At 30.3% G+C, this 22337-nt stretch overlaps 5 protein-coding genes across 6 annotated transcripts; 3 read left to right on the top strand and 2 right to left on the bottom strand.

Annotated features, from left to right (window-relative positions):
- Positions 1-353: 353 nt before the first annotated feature.
- Positions 354-2092, top strand: LOC126769280 (putative methyltransferase C9orf114). The gene is made up of 3 exons (XM_050487961.1): positions 354-1036; positions 1208-1480; positions 1690-2092. The coding sequence occupies exons 1-3, from the start codon at positions 483-485 to the stop codon at positions 2072-2074; spliced, it is 1212 nt and encodes a 403-aa protein (XP_050343918.1). The 5' UTR covers positions 354-482; the 3' UTR covers positions 2075-2092.
- LOC126769294 (ribulose-phosphate 3-epimerase) lies at positions 2081-4710 on the bottom strand. The gene is made up of 4 exons (XM_050487985.1): positions 4346-4710; positions 2990-3097; positions 2693-2914; positions 2081-2376 (listed from the first exon to the last, which is right to left on the bottom strand). Exons 1-4 carry the CDS (start codon positions 4580-4582, stop codon positions 2260-2262), a joined length of 684 nt encoding a protein of 227 aa, XP_050343942.1. The 5' UTR covers positions 4583-4710; the 3' UTR covers positions 2081-2259.
- A 2515-nt stretch (positions 4711-7225) lies between these two features.
- On the top strand, positions 7226-11783 carry LOC126769275 (peptidase inhibitor 16-like). Of its 2 annotated transcripts, XM_050487955.1 has the most exons (8): positions 7226-7299; positions 7478-7574; positions 8331-8463; positions 10010-10103; positions 10174-10342; positions 10472-11005; positions 11087-11419; positions 11534-11783. In XM_050487955.1, the coding sequence occupies exons 1-8, from the start codon at positions 7288-7290 to the stop codon at positions 11539-11541; spliced, it is 1380 nt and encodes a 459-aa protein (XP_050343912.1). In that variant the 5' UTR covers positions 7226-7287; the 3' UTR covers positions 11542-11783. The 2 variants fall into 2 exon arrangements, with proteins under 2 accessions (XP_050343912.1, XP_050343913.1); XM_050487956.1 differs by lacking the exons at positions 7226-7299; positions 7478-7574; positions 8331-8463 and adding an exon at positions 9370-9465 and having other exon boundaries at positions 11087-11783.
- A 1088-nt stretch (positions 11784-12871) lies between these two features.
- LOC126769212 (uncharacterized) lies at positions 12872-16392 on the bottom strand. The gene is made up of 8 exons (XM_050487851.1): positions 16288-16392; positions 16045-16203; positions 15757-15853; positions 15255-15384; positions 14955-15039; positions 14510-14705; positions 14074-14262; positions 12872-13732 (listed from the first exon to the last, which is right to left on the bottom strand). Exons 1-8 carry the CDS (start codon positions 16390-16392, stop codon positions 12966-12968), a joined length of 1728 nt encoding a protein of 575 aa, XP_050343808.1. The 3' UTR covers positions 12872-12965.
- Positions 16393-16519: 127 nt separating this feature from the next.
- Positions 16520-17528, top strand: LOC126769297 (uncharacterized). The gene is made up of 3 exons (XM_050487990.1): positions 16520-16660; positions 16726-17144; positions 17407-17528. The coding sequence occupies exons 1-3, from the start codon at positions 16549-16551 to the stop codon at positions 17410-17412; spliced, it is 537 nt and encodes a 178-aa protein (XP_050343947.1). The 5' UTR covers positions 16520-16548; the 3' UTR covers positions 17413-17528.
- The last annotated feature ends 4809 nt before the right edge of the window (positions 17529-22337 follow it).

Genomic DNA, 22337 nt, shown 5'->3' with positions numbered 1-22337 from the left:
TTTAATGTTAATCTTATAACGTAGTCACATGCACAATTGCAATATTTTAAAAATAATTAATTATAATTCGTATTGGCATAATATTTACTGACGTAGATTGACGTAGGGTAGGGCTTTGTGCCAGCTCATCTGGGTAGGTACAACCCATTCATCAGATATTCTATCACAAACCAGTAGTTCCGATTTTCTGCGCATTAGCGATGTAAGCGATGGTTAACATTTCTTACAATGGCACTTACCATCAGGTGGCCCATTTGCTCGTCCGCTACCTATATGCTGTGCTCTGAAGTGTAAACGTTGCTTAATTTTATACAGAAAATCTTTACACTTTGTACCTTGGTTGCTTTTATAGTACCTATCTAATCTGTGGTACCTATATACACTTTGACATATGTAGCTTGACACTTTAAAATCCTAATTTCTTCACGTGCTGTTTCAATCATACCTATGAATTTGTTGAGTATAAGCAATTAAAAAAAAGTATGTCTTTATCTATAGAATCAATAAAACCCGCTGGCAAAAGTTGGCGAGAAATAAATCAAGAGCGAAAAGCTCTAAAGCGTCAAAGAAATGAGGAGAAAATTGTGAAAAGGGAGAAGCGGCTTGCAATAGAGAAGGAGGCTGACTTACAAAATAAAGAAGACATCAAAAAAGAAAAGCAAAATGCTGAAATATCTACTGTAAGCATTGCAGTGCCAGGATCCATATTAGAAAATGCTCAATCGGCCGAATTACGTACATATTTGGCAGGCCAAATTGCACGAGCTGCTTGTGTTTTTTGTGTTGATGAAATTATAGTATACGATGACATTGGAGATAAGTTAGATACAAAAAAGTCAAAATTAGAAGACATCGATGGTGTTAAAATTGCCCGAAAGAGTTGCGTACAATTAGCAAGGATATTACAATATTTAGAATGTCCTCAATATTTGAGAAAACACTTTTTTCCAATACATAAAGATTTAGAATTTGCGGGACTGTTAAATCCACTAGATGCACCACATCATTTACGCATGACTAATGATTTTAAATTTAGGTATTATACAAATAAGATTTATTATTTAGTATTTTGTTTATTATATTTAAGTAGTTTGAAATAATTTACTCATATTGTACATTTCAAATTCACATTGTGAAGTAATTTTATCTTCTAACTCTGTACAATGACTTGAACATTTCTAGATAAATACAATTTTCTCAATTTTAGGGAAGGGATAACTATGAACAAAAAAGTCAAACCTGGAAAAGGTTCACAAGTCAATGTGGGATTATTACAAGATGTTTCTACAGACAAATTATTAAACCCTGGTATTAGAGTAACAGTCAAATTGCTACCCTCTCCTGAAGGTAGTAAGAAAATAAAGGGGAAAATTGTTAGTCTAACATCACCAAGGGCTGAAACTGGTGTGTACTGGGGGTACACCGTGAGAATAGCTAATAGCCTCAGTCAAGTATTTACACTTTGCCCACATAAAGCTGGGTATGTAAATTGCTCATATAATAGAAGAACTTTACCATTATTATTATATATTGTAGTACCAGTATCTTTTGAGTGGTATAAATTAAATTTTTATTTAAAAAATACTAAAATAAATTTGTCATAATATTCAATGTATTATAAATTTATGTTAATATGAAAAATATGAATTACTAGTTACATTAACAATGTTTTAATTGCAATTTTTACAGGTATGATTTGACTATAGGAACATCTGATAAAGGTACACCAATAGATGATTTACCAATGAATGAGGTCAAATATAACCATGCACTAATTGTATTTGGAGGTTTGCATGGTATAGAAGCAGCTCTTGAAAGTGATGAGCAGTTACAAGTAGAGGAAGCCAGTTTGCTATTTAATCATTATGTCAATGTTTTACCCAATCAGGGTTCAAGAACAATTAGAACTGAAGAAGCCATATTCATAGCTATGTCGAGCCTTAGAACAAAATTGAAAGCTAACCATGAGCCCATGAAATTCAAGGAGTGTGGAATAGCTGTTAGCTCTGCATTCCCAAAACAAAATGAAAATACCAGTGATGGAAACAGATTAGATTTAAGCAGATTCGACTAAAACATCTTTATAAAGCCATACATTGTTTTATTTTAGTTTTTAAAAAAGTAAAAAGTATATGGAAGACAATCACTACAAGGAATGTGTATCCTAAAAATGCATAATTTTAGCTTTTGTCTTAATTGATTTACCCTGATGGTAGATCAAGAATGTAAAATTAAGTATCTTATTAATATATAAGCATCTTAAGAACAATATTTCTCAATAGCTTGTTGCACCGTATCCCGCATTAATTTGATCGTTGAAGCTTGATCCTGTGCTTTAATTACAGCTGTACCAGATACTACCATATTTGCACCAGCCTAAAAAGAAATACATTTAACTGATTACTGAATAAAAAATATAACTGTAAACTTAGTGAGAATTTATACATGCTTTTGAAGTTCGGAAAAGAATGATTGAAAATAATTTTAAAAAACAAGTTTAAATATTTATTATCCTATACTATTTAAGCATAATAATTAGAAAAAAGAATTCCTTAATATTAATATCATTATGTATGTTTATGTAAATATATTTTTCAAATTTAAGTTCTAATTTAAAAATTTCATTCAGTATATGGAATGCTATGCAATGAGGGATATAAGTAAACATTTAATATTATTAAAATATACTTACATTAGCACAACAGTTTATAGTTGAAGGACCAACACCACCATCTACCTCAATATTCAGGAGTGGATAATGTTCTCTGAGGTAAGTAACTTTTTCCATTTGATCTGCCATAAACTTTTGCCCTCCAAAGCCAGGTTCTACTGTCATTATTAACACCATGTCTGTTATAGATATGTACTTTTCAACTTCTGCTACATCAGTACCTGGTTTAATTGCCACACCTACCTACCACAAACCATTTCAGAGTTCAATTGATGAAAAAAAAAGTAATATTTTAAGGCATTAAACATACAGTTATACCTTCATTCCATTCTCCTTTATTTTTCGGCATACATCTTCAACATTACTCACTGATTCAATATGAAATGTATATTGATTTACTCCCGCATCAGCCATGGGCACAATCCACTGGAATAATAAAAAGTAAAAGACACGTCGGATAAGACTATAATGTAAAAAATATCTATAAATAGACAGTTTACATGATTGTACACATAATCTATGTGTGCGTATTTAAGCATTTGTTCAAAATGTTTCGTCAAATATTTAATAAATTATTCCTGGCGGCTTTACTTCAAAATGAAGCATTTGTCAGATAAGTTCCGCACACATCCCCGGAGATTCAGAGGTATAAAACACTTTCATTAATCAAAAATTAAAAAGTTTATTTGCAAAACAGTTTTTAATATTTCTTAAGTAATTAACACAACAATAAATAATCAAACAAATTAAAAAAAAAAACAATAAATAGACAAAATTCATTTTGATTTAAAAAGATAATGTATTAATTTAAAAGTATATCGAATTCTCATCACAATTCACAAAAAAGTAGTGTTCCTCTGTTGAATTTTCTGTTATACTTCCCTATTGTGTTATTTTATTATTTATAAAATAATATTTACTATATTTACATTCAAATTCAATCAATGGAAATTTAATTTTATTCATAATAGTATTTATTTAACAGTTATCAAACAAAAATAAAAATGTCATTATTTCAAGTAAGCCACATGACCTTATTTCGACAATTTAAATAAATTGAATACCTAATGGTGATACTGACAGTATTTAGGTAGCTAAAGTCAAATAAAAACACTCTTTGTACAATAGGGTTTGCCCATCAGTTAATAATAAAAACCTTGCTTAGTCAGAAACGGTTTACGATATCTGGATACGGTGAAGATCGGCATACACCGGTCTTTGCCTCCAACAACTAGACGGACTTAACCAATAATTCACTTAAAGGCTATAATTGTATCATTAGAAGTAATTTCTTAAAATATGAGTTTTATTCAACTTTGAGATAATTATTAGATAAAGAAATTGTTTTATTAAATTGTAAACTAATGCACTAACCTGCACAAATCCGAATAACATCACACAAAAACGCCATATTTTTTTTTAACAATGTGGTATCGTCTTGATGAAAGTTAACTGACAATCTAAATTTCAAATGAAGTTTTTTCTCTCTGTGTTTTAACTAACGCCATGTGCTTAAATTTATAGATATTAGAAGAGTAAACCATTTTCGTACATCATTCTGCTATGTACGTAGCTATTAAGAATTAGTCGTATTCCTTACTGTACGGCCTTACCTGCCCGACGGTCTTCCCCGAATTGACCCTAAGACATTTAAAACATTTTCCATTTTTTTACCTGCTCTGGTTTAGAGACCATCATATGGGTTTCAAAGAAGGCATCCTTAATTTTGTTGCGAAGGCACTTAACTATTGGGTGGCCGAATGTTAAATTAGGTACAAAATGTCCATCCATTACATCTAAGTGTAAATAGTCTGCGCCGTTATCAAGTAACTTTTGAGATTCTTCGTATAACTGAGATAAATCGGCATTAAGAATGCTCGGCCCAATTAGAGCTTTTAATTTGCGACTCATCTTTTAATATTTTCCAAAATATGATTATCTAGCTCTATTTTATGCCTTATCATAAAAACGATTAATACTATACTGTATTTGAAAAAGTTAACAAAGGTTATCTTTATCACGAAGAATAATACCTATGTAAACTTTAAGTCACTGTAGTTATGACAAATGACACCAGTGATGTCAACCCATATAGAACATTCCCCCTAGAACCAACTTCAAATTCGTATAAATATCGAACCCCTAAATTTTTTGTTGTACATTCGGTTTGAGAGGAAAGTGATTAGTAGTATAAAATAGCTGTTGTATTTATGCGGGTCCGTTTTACACATTTAGATACATTAATTAATGACCTAATAATATTAATGATGATATCAATGAAATTAAACGATTTTCATTTTTCATTCAGTGACCAAAAATCAAAGCCCGAGCGGGCCTCCTACATGTTGTACAAGCACGCTGACCGTTGAGCTATTATTTCAATCTCAATATATTATAGTTTTTTGATATTTCAGTTATAGCCCCGCTTGGAGTTTATATTTAGTTTTGGTTTAGTTTTTTAGTTTAGTTTATTGGTTGCGTTCAAGGCTTAATATAAATTGCAGAGTCGTACATTTTTTTAAGGTAAAAATCTTGAATAATATGAGACCCCCTAAAAAATCCCTCTAAATAAATGTATCCCTTAAAAAACCCTTGGACATCTTGTTTCCCCGTGATTTGATAAATTTGGGGGAAAACCCCTAAGTTGGCATCATTGAATGACACCAAAGATTGTATAACTAATAGGATATGTACATAAATGTCACGTACGTTTTGAAATTTCTACTTTTACATAATACTCTACCTTAAATTGAGGAGAATAAAAGTAATACCTAATATTAATATTTTACAATATTACTAGACTTGTTTTTTTAGCCGGTTTACATGTTTTATTTCTATTGTTTACTATACAGCAACATTATTATAGCAACCCATACGCCAACGTCAAGGGTGACGTTTTATAGAATAGGCGCCAAATTATTCAAAATTTGAAACCGAATAATCTCATATATGTGTCATCTATTTTACACGTGACATTGGCAGAATATTTTGCGCTCAAATAGCGTAGATACACGCCAGAAAAGAGAAAAAAAAGAATGTGGCCAATAATTGAATTGTGATCATGGTGGTTCCATTCCATTCTATCTAAATATAAATAAACGCAAATACATCCTTTTTAACTATAACTTTGAGGATGCCGTCTTGTTGCAAATTTAGACATTCATTATAGTAAAATCAAAACAAATGCTGCTATTGCTGTTATTGTTGGTACAAAGTAAATAGATAAATACTGCTACTTTTCCGCCAATTAGCCACGAAGTTAGAAGTGAATAGCTAATCGAAACGAATAAGGGGTAAATAACAACGAAAAGAGGTTATAACAAGAATATTATTCTTAGGGTTGGCAAAAATATTGTATTTGCATGTAATTATTACAATAAAATCAATTTCATATAAAATGCAAGTTAGTAAATATATAATGACCTATGGTTGATCTACTTCATAGTGTTATATCACAATCAAATAAAAAAATCAAAAGATAAATAATAATCAACATTGAATTAATATTATAACTTTGATCGAGAACTTGAATAAAGTTTTGACTTTCGGAGAGATTTTATTCGAACTTTGAAAGTAAAATAAAAGTACATATAAGTAATTAAGTGTAATAGTGTTGTTTTATAAACATATATTTAGGTATTATTCAACCTTTTTGTAGTGTATATAATGTAGCAGAGCTATTAGCAAATCTCATAGAATATGATTGTCTTCATTATATATCTAACGTTTGTTTCGTTACTCCCGCGATTGGAATAGGCTAATTTCATGATCTTTTTGTGAGTACAACAGGGAAATTGGTAATTGGCTAAACGGTATTTCGTTTCTTTGCAGTCATTTAGGACATTTTAATTGAATTTACAATGCACGTGAGCCTTTCTAGGCTTTTTTCATCGTTTCCTAGCGATAACTATATTCTTTTATCGCTGAACATTACTTATTCTCAAACGCGCTAAAATATCACTCAGTACAAAAAAGTACTGTGACGTCCCATTTTGATCCAGTGACAGAAAGAGTAGAGAGAGTAAGAAAAGTGGATTTCAATTATTTCATAATAATATGATAAATAAACGAAAAAGCTTAGTCAAGCTTAACAAAGACCATCTGGATTTTCGAAACTGTCCATATATTGTTATGATCACAGTTTTTTATTAAGTTTAAAGTAAATTACATAAATGCTGTTATTAATAAATTTATTTTTAACTTGTTCTTTTATTATATTATGTTTTTGGGTATTTTATTGTGATTCCAGAAATTTTTGTAGTGTTAAATTTTGTAATAACACTAAAGAACACATCTTATGTAAATTTCAGGTTAGTTTGATTTAATTATATTTTATAAAAGCTAGAAATTAACTTTGTGAATATGTAGGAATTTCTTATTTGTACCTACTCATTTGCATGCATACGCTATATGCGTATGCATGCACAATGCTATGATGGTTAAGAGAAAATTTTAAACTTGTGTCTTATCAGTCCCCAGGCCCTGCAATTTCTTGTATTAATTATATAAAGTTATTTACTACCGAAGAAGAGAAAAAAGATTTGTTACACAAAATCAACAGCAGAAGAAATAAAGTTGCCTCGGGAGAAATTCGCTCCTTACCCGCAGCGGAAAATATGATAAAATTGGTAAGACATTTTTTTAAGCAAGTAGTGTACCTTTTAAATATTTTGCAACAAACGTTCAATATATTCCTTCTAACTGTAAACATTACAGTTAGAGGAAATATATACGATAGGCAATTAATATTCATGTACATTATAAAAATTCGAGTGATTTAAATTCTGTTTGACATTTGTTTATTAGCGATGGAACAAAGATTTGGAAATATCAGCTCAGCGATGGGCAGATCAGTGTGTGCAAAGTAGTTTGAATGATGGCATGGACTCGTGTAGAGATTTAGGTTAGTTAAAATTTTAATGTTTATAAATAGTACAGTAAGAGGTCAGTTCAGAACTCATTTTAAAATTTATCCGTTATATACGCGATAACCCGAGCACAGTTCCGTAACAGCCTGTGAATGTCCCACTGCTGGGCTAAAGGCCCCTTCTCCCTTTTTTGAGGAGAAGGTTTGGAGCTTATTCCACCATGCTGCTCCAGTGCGGGTTGGTGGAATACACATGTGGCAGAATTTCAGTGATATTAGAGATATGCAGGTTTCCTCACGATGTTTTCCTTCATCGTAAATGCACGAGATGAATTATAATCATAAATCAAATCATCGGTTAAGATTCACGCGTTCTAACCAAAAGGCTATCTCGGCTAATTCGCTCGTGCACAGTTCGCTCCATAATACTATTAAGCGGACGCTATGTGACTGAATTAGTGACTGACTTGTCACGCAGTGAATGTCTGTCATGAGTACCAAACTATATAACTTTATATATTCACTTGGCTAATACAGCTACGCAGCATTTCGGTAAATTGTTCCAGCTTTGCAATAATAATTATATAATCAACAAATGTTATCTTTTGTTTAATTATAATATGATATGTAATTTGAGTTTAGCTTGCCCATGTTACTTAAGCTATTTTATTGATGAATAATATTTTTTTTAATTAATTCAAAACATCAAGTTTCGTTCTAAAGCTATTCATTCGTGTGAGTCGTATCGGATATATGTATATAAGTATAATATGTTTTTTTATTTCACAATAGAGTATATGCCAGTAGGTCAAAATATAGCTACAATATATGGCGAGGCACCGGGATTGACACCAACATCGATGATTGATTTGTGGTTTGTGGAGTTACTTAACATGAATGCGTCAATTTTGTCTCGTTACTTACCGTGAGTGCACTTGTACTATGTTTTTAAACATAGTATTATATTTTTATATATATTAATTAAGTATTTCTTGTATTATTCATTTGCTTTTCTTTTTTCTTTTTTGTTATGTTTGAGGACTTATCGTCTTATTCGTTGTTGCTGTATATAGTATGTATTTATATCATATACTTATAATTTTGTATGTACTGATAATATAATTTATTTATGGATATATGTATAGTATGTGTATTTTATATTATATATATAAATTGTTTTATATTATATATGTATGTATAATATGTGTATTTTATATTTACATTTCATAAATGGTTTTGTTTTAATTAAATATTAATATTATTTTATTCATACCATCACCTACCTGGAAGAGATCGCTGTGTAGCGATAAGGTCGCCATAATTGTACATTTATTTAGGCAGTATACATGTTTTGTATTTTTCTCATTGTGGTGTGATGTACAATAAAGTATTAAAGTAAAGTAAAGTAATTTTAATAATTAAATTAAGTAATTTTAATCTATCTTGTAGTGTGATGATATTTATTGATATAGATACTATAAATTGACTAAAATTTTTATTTTTATTAATTTATATTGTTATTGTTATTATCAATCAGGGCAAAGGCTCTCTATCTTCATACTATTCTCTTATAACGTGGTAAACAAAGAACTCGAAGTTTATATGAAATTACCCCAGTTTGGTATACCTTGGTTTAGTAGGATCCCTATATAGGATAATACGTTATTTATAAACATAAAGTTGCCGGTGACAAGATAGAAAGTATAAATATTCTAAAAATAATGTATGTAGTCTATAAAGAATATTTATATGATAAAGAGGTACAGTTTGTAAGTTTGGATGTAGCCCTGTGTACTCACTGAATGCGTGGTGACTAGGGCCTATGGCTGGCTCGAGCGAGGAACGCGCGGTGGCCACAGTGTCGAGCGAGCTGTTATAGCGCTAAGACTTACCTATTCAGGTGTTGCAAACCATGAACGAGGTTTTGGTATTTTTATATCATAGTACGATCCTATCCTATTAGATATCCGATCCGATTAATCTAATATACCTATTAGATTAAACTTACCTTCACTTCCAGGAAATTGTTCTTTTAAATCGCTCCATAATTTTCTTGTTAATGTACGATTTCTGTGGTGTGGATGTTTATTTTGCTGTATTACACATATAAACACCTTACGTCATTTTACAAAAAAATGTTAGCAGACGCGCTAACGCTGAGCGACAAGACCGAGCTGGTTTGATACCACCGCCACTCGCGTATTATTAGCTCGCTTGTTTGACTAAAGAGAAATGTAGAGCGTAAAGAGATCTGCGAGAAAGTGTGCGATGATGTATTAAAGGTTTTTCTTTATAAAATTTTAATGATCCAAAAAAGTCAAGCCACAGAAATACACTGAACTGAACAATATATTTCTTTACTAGAATTATTTAAAATTATACAAACAACATCCACTTCGTTCTAAAAAATGAACAGTTATTTCCTTTTTTTACTTTATAAAATAAACTATACTGTCGACTCTTTATTTTAGATCTTCAATAACAGGAATGCAACACTACGATTACTTTACACAACTTGTGTGGGGCAACACTACTGATGTTGGCTGTGGTGGAGTTAAATTTAAAGTAAAGTCTTTGTATTCTAAAACTGCATAAATACATGTATTGAATAAGTAAATCATTTATAAAATTTTAGGAAATAGGCATTGAATCCGGCTCGTACCAGAACAGAACAGTCAATAGGTTGGTATGTAATTTTGCACCGGCCGGCAATCTTCACTTTAAACCTGTATATAGTTTTGGCTCATCAAGCTCTCGATGTGATTTTGGAAGCAACTGTGACTCTGAATATACATACTTATGTTGTAAGTTACAAACGAGTATTTAATACAGTAAAACTAGAATTTAACGTAGCTATGACTTAGTTATAATTGTCTAAATATAGAAGAAACATTATTTTATAAAACTTATGAAACTTAATTTTTTTCTTGCAGCTTCAAGAATAACTTCTACTGATTTTGGTTTTATAAGTTATTATGATAATAATAATCCACATGTAGGCAATGATGTAAATTTTGATACCATTAGCAATGCAACAGATTTGTCAAAAGATGCTAAGTTTGGTATAAACTCAGATGTTGAACATACTGTAGCTACAACGCAAAAAATTTACGAAAGTATTGACACACAGTTTGATTATTTTTCTGATCTGTTTGAGGTGACTAAGTCACCCATCTTACAAACGGAACAAGGTCCAACCAAATGTAAAGAGGTTTTGGCTGTAGACGAATTTATTGAATTATTGAAAAGTAAAATCAGTAACGACCACATATTGAAAGATTTGTTCCAATTGACAACTAGATTGCCGAACACCGAGCCCATGTTCGTAGACGGCACTGTAGCAGCTATTGTAAAACAGCTATATAGCAAAAAAGAAACACCAACAACGAGTAAATCAACAGACAGTGATAGTTTAAATTCAACACTCTTGGTTGATTTAGTAGAAGCTATTATATTTAGACACAGCGGTAAACAACATTTAATATAATTTGTTTTTAGATTAAAGGAGCTTTTGCAGTACATATTATACAGCTTAGTTTTTGTTGCAGATAAATATACAAGTACCGAAGACACAAAACTGCTCACCCCAATTGTTTCTGACGTAAGGCCTGTCAAAATACGACCAGAACTCGGAGAAGTTAAATTCAACAAAGAGTTTACAGGACACTATTTTTTTCCTGAAGAAGAAAAAGAGGAAACGGAACAAGAAACATCTGACTTATATGACGAAATCATTCCAACATCCGAAATATCACTAGAAATCGAAGAATTAAAAAGAGACCATGGTACGAAAGATTTCTTAGAGGAAATTCTTGAATCGGACTTTATTTCAGAAGGCACAATGAAGAATAATATTTTACCAACTATAAATGATCCAAATGGTACGAGTTTTGAGATAGAATATAAATTATAATGATTATATATTATATTAAATATATCATTTTAGCTTAATTTTTAGGGTTAAATTTTAAAACCATATTATATAATCATTCTAGGTGGCTAAATTTAGAGAAATCTACATTTAAAAAATATAAAAGACTGAAAAGAAAAACCTGTGACGATTTATTTATAAATTACATCGATTTGTTGAAAAAATTAGCCACTGATTTAAGAAATTTGAAGTTATATGAAAAATTCCATTGTTCTTATAACTCTACAGAGAAGGTGTCGCCTTATATTATTCGTTTAGGCGTTATGGCTTCCATTGTTTGTATTTTTCAAGTTACTTATATAAATTAAAATAAAATGAACATATTTATTTTTTTATTACACAAAAGTACATATTGATATAAATATAAATAAATTTAAATGATTAATTTTGTTAGTGTTATTACATAGGCATTTACTGTTGGAATGTAATGAATTTTTCATTTTCCATTGATTGAGATTTTTTTTTAACACAGAATAATACAAGTCACCATAGGATACTATATTTTTGCTATAGTCAGTTTCAAATTTAATATTTTCTCTTTTCTTATTCCTGTAATTTAGTAATTTTTCTTCTAATCTTTTATTAATAATTCCATTTCTTTTATTTCTGAAATTATTATTGTAACAATTACAATCGATAAATGTTTCACTAATATTAGGTTTTCCATTATTTGTGAAAATATTTAAAGGGTTTTGTGTTGAATAAGATTTATTATCTAAGTCACTTATTTCAAATGAAACAGTTTTATTTGAATGTCGTCGATTTAAAGAACGCCGTTCACAGTAGTCCTCTTCGTCGCCTGAATCAAATTCAGGAGTTGTAGTTTCAACAGGTAATGTAACCATTTTGTTTCTATTCATATAATCACGAGTACATGTCGATGTACGCGTACAACCTTCGACGTAGCCAGGTGGCGTGCGGGAACCCATATGTCCAGCTGCACCTCCTGCTCCTCCCGGTATAACACTACCGGCACTGTCAGTTAAAGAAGCGGCAGTCCAAGTACATGTTAATTTACGTGTACAATGTTTCATACGAATAAACGGCGTATTAGCAGTATATTCTAGGGTGCTCTCTGTCGTTTCTGATTTTCTTAGCGATTGATTACCTTCATTATCCTCGGAATGAATATCATGAAATCGTCGACTGCTGTAATTACCAGCGTTCAATTTTCTAAGATGCATAAGTTCATCAAATGATAAATATTTTTCAGAAACGGGCTTTCTATTTTCATTCTGTTCATGATTAAATTTTAAGGTTATGTGCTCCGTTTTCATTTTTTCCTTTGAAGTGGTTCTTTTTGACAACCTGGTTTTCTTTTTTGCTAACGTGGTATATCTCATAGATTTTAGCTGGGGTTGTTTTTTATTAGTAAAACCATCTGTTTGCCAAAACGGTTTAAATTTTGTATTATCTTCGAACACACTTCTCTTTATTTCACTAAAATAAGAAATACACTTAAATAAAGTAAAATACAAATAAAATACTTTAATTCATTAATTTACCTGCCTGTAATTTGGGTAATTTTCTTTTGATTTATGAAAAAGATTTAAATGATCTTTATCTAATATTTTTAAATTGTCATTAGTAAGAACTTTTACTTCTTGTTTCACAGTCGTTAATGTTGGGCCAAACTTTTTTAACCCAATATTAGAAAATAATTCAAAATAATGGCTTTCTTCTTGTTTTTCCATATTATTATTGACTGTAACCCCTATAGTTCGAAGCATATTTGGGCAGCGTTTAACTGGATAATTACAGTTAAAACATTCGCTGTTTGTGTTTTGGTTACATCGAATAGTAGTGGGGCAAGTAGTTTGAAAGTTATGACATCTACAATTATCCTGTGGATACGTGGGAGCTGTTGTGCAAAATTCGCGATCTCTACAAACTTGTGTCATCTGAGGATTAACTTTCTGTCCTCTGGTACATTTTAATTTTTTACATGGATTACATTCTGTAGCAAAATTATTAATAATCGTAGATCCTATATTACGAGTACACTGACTATTTTTGTTATGTTTTCTGTAGTCTTGGTTTTTACGATAATTTAATAGAGTAGTAGTGTACTCAAATCTCCGAGAATCTTTAAATAATGCTTCTGGATGAATTGAATCAAATTTGTTTCTATGGTCATGACCGTGATATACTCTTGAATGTCCTTTATCCTGTTGCTGGAAGTCATTGACATAATTTCGGGATGTATTTCTGTGATTTATCCAAAAATTCTCGTTATCTAAAGTATGGCTGCGTTTGACTCCATCTAAATAAATACATATTTTTGACAGATATAAATAATCGATATTAAAATGAAAAAGTGAGTTTTAGTGAGTTTATTAGTAATCGTAAGAGTGCTCTTCAGGTATAAGTTTAAGATAGGTGCTTTTTTTCAAAATTAAGTTAAGAAGTTGTTCATGTTTATATTGAGAAGCTTTGAAGAAAAAGCTAATTGAGACTCATTTTTTTATTTTATTAAGATAATTAAGCACTGTCACTTCGCTTTCCGTTCGTGTACAATAGCAAAGTAAATGTCTGGTAATTAAAAACATGTAAAAGTATCTATTTTAAATCATATAATATTTTGTGATAAAATAAACATAGTACCGAAAGCATTATCCTGCACAATAGTAGAGATTGATTGTTTGTGGATTTGAGGACATTCGTTGTTGCATGTTTTTTTCATGTGCTTTAAATTATGATAAACGGGATCAATTTCCCGCTTCTCAGAATCATTAAATAAATTACGAATCCGAAGTAAACTATTGGCTATTGATGTCACCGATAATGATATACCTAAAAAGGATTGTATTTATGAGTAAATGATTTTATTAAAATATAGTCTTTTCGGATAATTAAATTCGTGCTCGGCGGTGAAAGAAAATATTTTGGGAAATATCTAATTGGATCAGCGTGGTGGATATAAACTATAAAATTTCTCCTTAAGAAAACGGGTAGCTTTTGCTCAGCAGTAGGACATTTACAAGATACTACCATGTCTGTGTAAAAAATAATAATATAAGAGTTTTTTGTTGATTTAAACCTGAATAACTCTTTTTGTTATCAAATACTTCATTTGCTCGACTGCATAATCCAGGAAAAAATATATCGGGGTGCATATTGTCTAAGCATTGCGTTGTAGCGTATCCAATAATATAAACTGGTTTTCCATGAATGTTGCCCCCTGGCACGAAGTTACAAACTAGTCTTTCTGCGACTGTTATTTTATGATTTTTAACCTGAAATGTTTTTTAAGTTCACTATGCAAATCAGTAACAAAATAATATTAACAAAAATAAAAAGCATATACTTAATGTAGTAGATGTTGATTTTAAACATACACTTAAGAAATTTTATGATATTATTGGATTGTTAAAAATCGGGTTAAATTACTTCATTATTTCTTTTTTTATTTTGCGAATATGATTCTTATAATAACTAAAAATAATCTATGAAGCAACCTAGATAATTTATTTAATAATTCTCACGTAAAATTTAGCTTTTCCACATCCAACTTTTTCACTGTTGGCCCAAATTAGTTGCGTAAATTGATTACTCTTATTATCTCGAGATCTAAAACATAATGCTATATATTTTTAAAGCTATTCTATTATAATTTTACTTTATTAATTTTTTTTAGATCTGCTTCAGTATGATAAGCCCTTAACAAGAACATACATTTCAATCAATCATCAAAAATTGGTCGATTTTTATATCCAAATCTCATTTATAAGGTATAAAACTATATATTAGTATATTTTAATTTAAAATAATATAGTAATACGTACTCATTGTAATATGTAACTTCTCCGATATAGTCCAATGATTGCATGAACCACATTTCAACGAAACTTTTCACATTGATTCCCGGGGATGGTCCTGTTACCGTAGCAATATTTTGTCCAACTTTCATGTTTTCTAAATATATTGGATTATCAATTTGTGTAACCATGAATAAGATACATGAAATAAACGTTTCGATATGTTTTATTATTTAAAACATGAATATTTTGATACTTTAATAAATAACAGTTATTTAAACAATAATATTATTTAATTATATATTTACGACACTTAATAAATATGTTTTTATTAAGTCCATTTTATTGCTAATTTAAAAACTTGCAGGAATTATACTATTTAATTCAAAGCCATGGTGTACCTAGTTCCCTTATGCTGCACGCATATAAATAATTAATAAAAAAACAAAACAATATCTTTTTAATTAAAAATTTTTACAAGAATAAGTATAAATGGCGAGAGTGTATATTATTATCGATCCACTGTTACCTAAATCACGACATTGATCTTCTTTTTCAGGCCTTAATGTTGGGTCACATTGGTCTACCCATCGCTGAGCATATGTTGCTAATTCTTGAGACCAAATCTATCGTAAAAGTGTTTAATGAACATGATGACAAATTAATCATTGATAAAAATATACTTTAAAATAAAACTAGCATTTTTAATTTTTTAAATTTTGAAATCAATCAACAAAGCGAGTCAATCATTTTCTTTACATGAGGGATATTCGCCTTTGAAAAGTATTAAGGGATAAGCATTTATAAAATGTCTTACAATCTTTTTCATATTTGCAGCTCCGGGCAAGAAATTTGAATGACCCAATGCAATGAAATTTCTTCGATGATTAATTTGATCAACTATTCCTTTTATATCATTCTTTGTTAGTAATGCTTTTTTGTCATATCCAAAGCATGTGGAACTTGGACCTGAAGCCTAAAATGATTTAGGTGATAGTTTATATAATAGTTTTATAAGTAAAATTGAGTTTTGATAGATTATCTGAAACATAATACTGACCTCGTACATGCAAAGTGTATGGTTTGGGCATATTTCACAATAATTTTTTGGATAAGTATAAATACGATAAAAACAAATTATTAAAACAAGATATACTTTTAGCATAATAATTTTGTTCAAATTATTTACGAATAAATTAAATGACACTTTTAAATAAATTACTTTCTTAGCTTACTAGATTATTCTCTATAACAATTTTACATTTTTGAAAGACATTTATAGTTACCTATATAAAAATGAACGACATGAATAATATTGGTTATGTTACTTACGTTTTATACCGTTTTACATTTACTTATTTCTCAAACCAACAGTTACAATATTAAAAGAGAAGAAAGAACAGAATATAATGAAGTTATTTCGAAAACTAATGGTATTTTAGTCCATTATATGTGTTTTTATATTGAATAGAATATTCTATGGTAATATTTGTTTCAGAAACTGTAACCACAATGAAAACAATTACACAAGATCAAAATTATTATTTGAATATGATAAAATATTCAAGAAAAGTTCCAAATTTAAAGTCAAATATATTTGATAAGATGCTATCTAACGAAATGTTGTCTATTAAGCAACATTTACATGAGAAAGATACAATTTCGTCATCAGTTTATTTTTCATTCAAAAACAATGTACATACTCCAACACTGGAAATAAATCAAAAGTGGCCTATTGATAAATTAATATCTGTAACAAGTAATAAGCCAAAGTTTAATGATGCTCGCAGCGATATATCTGAGGATTTTTCTTTGTCAGACAAAAAACAAAACCCCGATGGAACGAAATTCAATGAAATTGTGTATAAAGATGAAAATTTAAATATGGAAATTGGGACAAAAAATAAACATATCGAAGTAAGAAGTTTTTCCGTTATGCCTATTCATACTACGGACAGCTTACCACACATTCAGCAAGCTAAACGGCAGTGCACTTGTATGAAAAATAATCACCATATAGTCTGTAGTCATCGTGGCCTTGGGTCTCAAATTAATAATGAGAAAATTTGCACACACACAGAAAATTATTTGACAATAAGTCCTGAATGTACAAGAACTGAGGCTATTTCGGTTTCGCTCACGTATTTTCCTTATTTTGTTTACCCATCTTTTTTCGTAGGTTTAACTACAGACGCTTTTAAAACTTATTATCATCCAGATATGATGAATGATTTAAAATTACCAAAGCATAAAAAACATAGGAAAAATAAGAAACCGTACGAGGCAATATTCTTAGATGCAGTTGAAAGTAAAGAGGTTTATGATGATAATGAGAATCAATATGACTATTCAGAAATTGATAAATCAGACGATGATGTAGCTATACATAAATTTACAAAAAGTAAATGCAACTTGAATCCTAAATTATATAACATAAATTATGAAAATAGTGGTACAGAAAATTCCGATTTAGCAAAAAATATACATAAAGGTTACATAAAAGTTTCGGATAGCAATAAATTTGTCGAAAATGTAATCGAAGATTTAAAAGTGTACTATAACGATGCTGTTATTAAAGATTGTTACTGTTCTTTGTCATCCTTGAAATGCAGGTCTAAAAACATGTTAATTTATATTATCGCTATTTTATTTTTACTATGGAATTAAAATTATGTCTCCTCTCTGTTAATGGTTATCAATTAATTCCTTAAAGTTTAAACAAATTTCGCTTATTTAACTAATTCGATTTAATATAATATAAGAAACTAGCGATTCAAACGCGGCTATGCCCGCGTCATAATCAAAATTCCACTTAAACGGGACAAAAAAGCCAAAATATGTTAATTATGTCATATTTTAGCTGTGATAAATCTCGAAGAAGTTACAAATAATTACAACATACTCGGTTTTTCGTATTTATTACTTACTCACACAACCGTATTCATAATATCAGTGTGATTATTATTATTCTAGTAATTAAAAAAAATGGATTTACTGACTTATTGTAATGCTTCCTTATATTCTATATTAGGTGTAGTATTTCAATTTTATAGGAAAGTGATATCATTGGCATGACTTACACGTGAACATGCTACATATAGTTGCCCAGTAGCAAGTAATAGAAAAAAATTATAACCCCTCTAATCTAATAAAACTATAAATAAAGTAAAAACATAATATAATAGGTATCTCATAATATATGGCCATATTTACATTAAAATAGGCGGTTTTTTGAAACAGATGCTTCAATTTTATTTATTTGTATAGATTGTAAAATCAGATCATCAGATTAAACAAAACTACTTAATACACTAAAACATTATTTATAATTAATAATCCTAACACCTCATTGTAAGCCGGTCATGTTCAATGACTGGCCTTGAGATTTATTGATTGTCATAGCGAAGCACATTTTAAGAGGGAACTATATTCTTTGAAATTCGTAAGTATATTGTGATGGATGGTATTCTTTCCAAAACTTTAAAATAAATGTTTATCAATTCATTTAAGAAACACAAACGGTATATTTCAACCAGATCAGACCATTTATTTATACTAATATTTCCGACCCGCTTGAGCTGTAATTTCCAAAAATTACAAAATATGTCTACATTTATTTTTTCTCAGAAGCTTATATATAAAATTTCATGCGTTTTACATCAAAAATGACGGACTTGCCATATAAACTTTTTACCCCTATTTCACCCTATTGGAGGGTGGATTTTAAAAAATACTGAATTACATATTTATTTATTTCTAACCAGAAGCTTGTATGAAAAATTTCATGCTTCTAACATAAAAAATGACGGATTTCTATTCAACCGTTCTTTCCTTATTTCCCTTTTTAGGGGTGGAATTTCCAAAAATCTTTTCTTAGTGTGTGGTGTCATCATATGTATTGATTATAAATAAATGCATTGACTGTTAAAATTTTCTAACTCCTGTGGTTTAGGCTCTGCGTTAATGAGTCAGTCAGGACAAGTCATTATATATATATATAAGGACATGCATTTATAAATTTCACCGGTGAGACAATCACATAAAATGAATCATTGACTTAATCAAATTTAAAATAATGTAAAATGCGTTTCATTTGTTCGACGCGTAAGCTTAAAAATTAACTTTCAAAATTTGGGAAAAACCAAGCATTTTACATTGTTATGATAGAGATTTGGCCAAAATTACGTACATTTTTATTTAATTTACGTACATATAATTTGTGCATTTTTGTAATATAATGTTATTTTAGAATAACTAATTTTAAACATTCAGTCGTAATATTAAGTATATTATGTCATATTATGTATATTATTATACACAGTACTGTTAATGTAAGCCTTCGTTTGTTCACGAAAAACAGAGAAAAGGATCGTGGTTTGTGTCCTGTAATTAAACGCCTATTCTCGAATCTCTGAGACTGTTTGTTTTAACTAATTAAAGCTCTGTTATTTGGATTTTTCATAACCATGAACTAGGTGAAAATGTTTGTCATAATCTTCATAAATGTAAATATGTATATGTTTAGCTATTTCATTTCGATTAGTTTGTTTCTATTTGCTGATAAATACTCTAGGAGTTATATTATTCTAACTCTTGATACATCGCCTACATTGAATTTGAGATTATATTTATTACTAAACCGATTCATCTTCTTACTTATTATTCTTAAGCAAAAAAGGACATGGCCAATTTCTGTTTGCATAGGTATCGAATTAAATGCTTACATATTTAGCAGTAACTCAATTTGTCTGTTTTAATAGAAACTGTTAGTTGCTAATAATTGAATCGATTGAAAGGCAATAAAAAAACGCGGTTGGCCCACTGGAATTATAAAAGGATTAATTTAAATTAATATGTTAGGAGTCACGGCAAAATTAATTCTCGCGCAAGAAGAAAAATTATGATGATGAACAACGATGCGACAGCGAAATAGCCAGCGCAAAGATTATGTTCCATTCGTATGTACTATGTTTATCCCATATTCTACCGCCAAAGAGCAATATTTAGTGTTTTTGTGCTTAAGTGAGTTGTGAGCTTAAAGGGCGATGGAGCCAGTGTAACTAAAGGCACAAAGGACAACTTAGTTCCCAAGGTTGGTGGCGCATTCGCAATGTAAGGAATGGTTAATATATATGGGTGGGGGTGACCATATACCAATATTATAAAGGAAACAAATATCGGACCACCTTTTTCAAGTTCAAGTTCTGCCTCATAATGTGGGACGAATGTACGATGAGTCACCACTCACGCACAAAATCCATAGATACAACCTAAGAAAACAATAATAAATAAACGCATGAAAAATTCGCAGGGTGGTGCTTTATGCATATACGTATAATGACAATCGATAAGTCGCAAGGCCAACCGATGTCCGTTTGTGGATTAGATTTGGGCACACCATGTTTATCACACGGACAAGTAAGCGTGGCACGTTCTCGGATGGGCAAACCATCGAGCTTATTTGTGTTGGCTAAAGACGGACTAACAAAAAATATCGTACACTCGATTAATCTTCGATATTAATTAACTGCTTTAAATTAAAAAAATTGGATAAAAATATATTACTTTTTCATCTTACATTTAAGTTTTAATCAAACAATGAATATGTCCATTACATTAATGAAATACATAAAATTGAGAAAATGAATGATCGGTGTTTTTTGTTGTCTACAGTGCTCCTTTCCTTTTTCTGTCGTAGATTCCATCCCCACACACTTAAAATAAATTAGTTAATTTTTATTTAAATTCCAAAATATTCAGTAAATATAATTTATATGGCAGAACAACGTTTGCCAGATCAGCTAGTTAATAAATAAAAACCTCAACGAACTTTACAACATTATAATAGACTAGACGTAAACAATTTTATTAAACCTTTATTTAAATCTCTGGCAATAAGTTAGATATAATGATTTTGCTATTTAAAAACTTAAGGAGCTTTCAAATAGTGAACAGTTGTGAATTATTGCAGTTAACATTAACACGCGCCAGACAAGAAAAAATAATTATGACCGTTAACCGACGTGGTTTTGAGGTACAGGAAAATACAAATTAAAACAAAAGTGTATGTATAATTATTTATATAAATTTATCTAATGATATTAGAGAAAAAATACAAGCAGACTGGTATATTATTTTGTAATTGTGATTGCGACTTTTTTAGAAACATTACCTGTTGTTCCTTAAAATTAAGGTTTTTTTAATATTCTTTAATTGTTATTAATATGTTGAACGCAACTCATTTTTTTCCGAATTGTTTGCCATCGCTGTTGGACTTAATGGTTGTTTCCTCGCCTAGTCATGTTGATGCGCATGGTCAGCTTCCCGCTGAAGCCTTTTCTTACCATGACTTAATTTATTTATCCTATAGGATACGGCCTCCGCGGGCTAAGCCCATCATAGTCATGCGACGAAATTACCGCACTGGACTGCAATATATAATGCCAGCTCAATAGACGATAAAATGAATATATTTAATTCTCTATTAAATGATCTATTGAATGCCCCTTTGAGACCTATTAAGCTTAAGCACCTACCGGCTCCTTGGCTAACTCAGGACATTAAAGCACTCATGGCAAAGCGTAATGCTGCGAAAGCTAGATACAAAAGAAATGCGACGAACGATAACCTTCTAAAATATAAGCAGCTGCGAAATCGTTGCAGTATACTTTGTGGTGATGCTCAGCGTAAGTTTATTACTAATGCTATCGAAAAAAGCGGAACATCTAGTATATGGCAGTTTTTGAGATCATTGGGGATAGGGCGTCAGCGGGAAACATTTCCTGCCAATTTCAATCTCGATGATCTTAATAAACACTTTATTTCCTCTTCCTCTCTAAACAATCAGTACAAATCCATCACACTCAACTATCTCCATTCGTTGCCAATCCCTAGCTATCCTCCTTTCCAATTCAGCCCTGTTACCATGGGAGAATTAAAAAAACACATCCTATGCATCAAATCTGATGCAATCGGTTGTGACGGAATTAGTCAAAAACTTATACTTCTTACCCTTAACAGTATATTGCCTACTTTATGCCATATATTAAACTATTCTTTATTACATGGTGCCTTCCCTTCTGTATGGCGTAAAGCTCTTGTAATTATTAT

The sequence above is a fragment of the Nymphalis io genome, chromosome 6, assembly GCF_905147045.1.
Source record: "Nymphalis io chromosome 6, ilAglIoxx1.1, whole genome shotgun sequence".
Classification (NCBI taxonomy): Eukaryota; Metazoa; Arthropoda; class Insecta; order Lepidoptera; family Nymphalidae; genus Nymphalis; species Nymphalis io.
The sequence above is the reverse complement of the archived record's forward strand: the minus strand, read 5'-3'. Positions and strand labels throughout refer to the sequence as shown.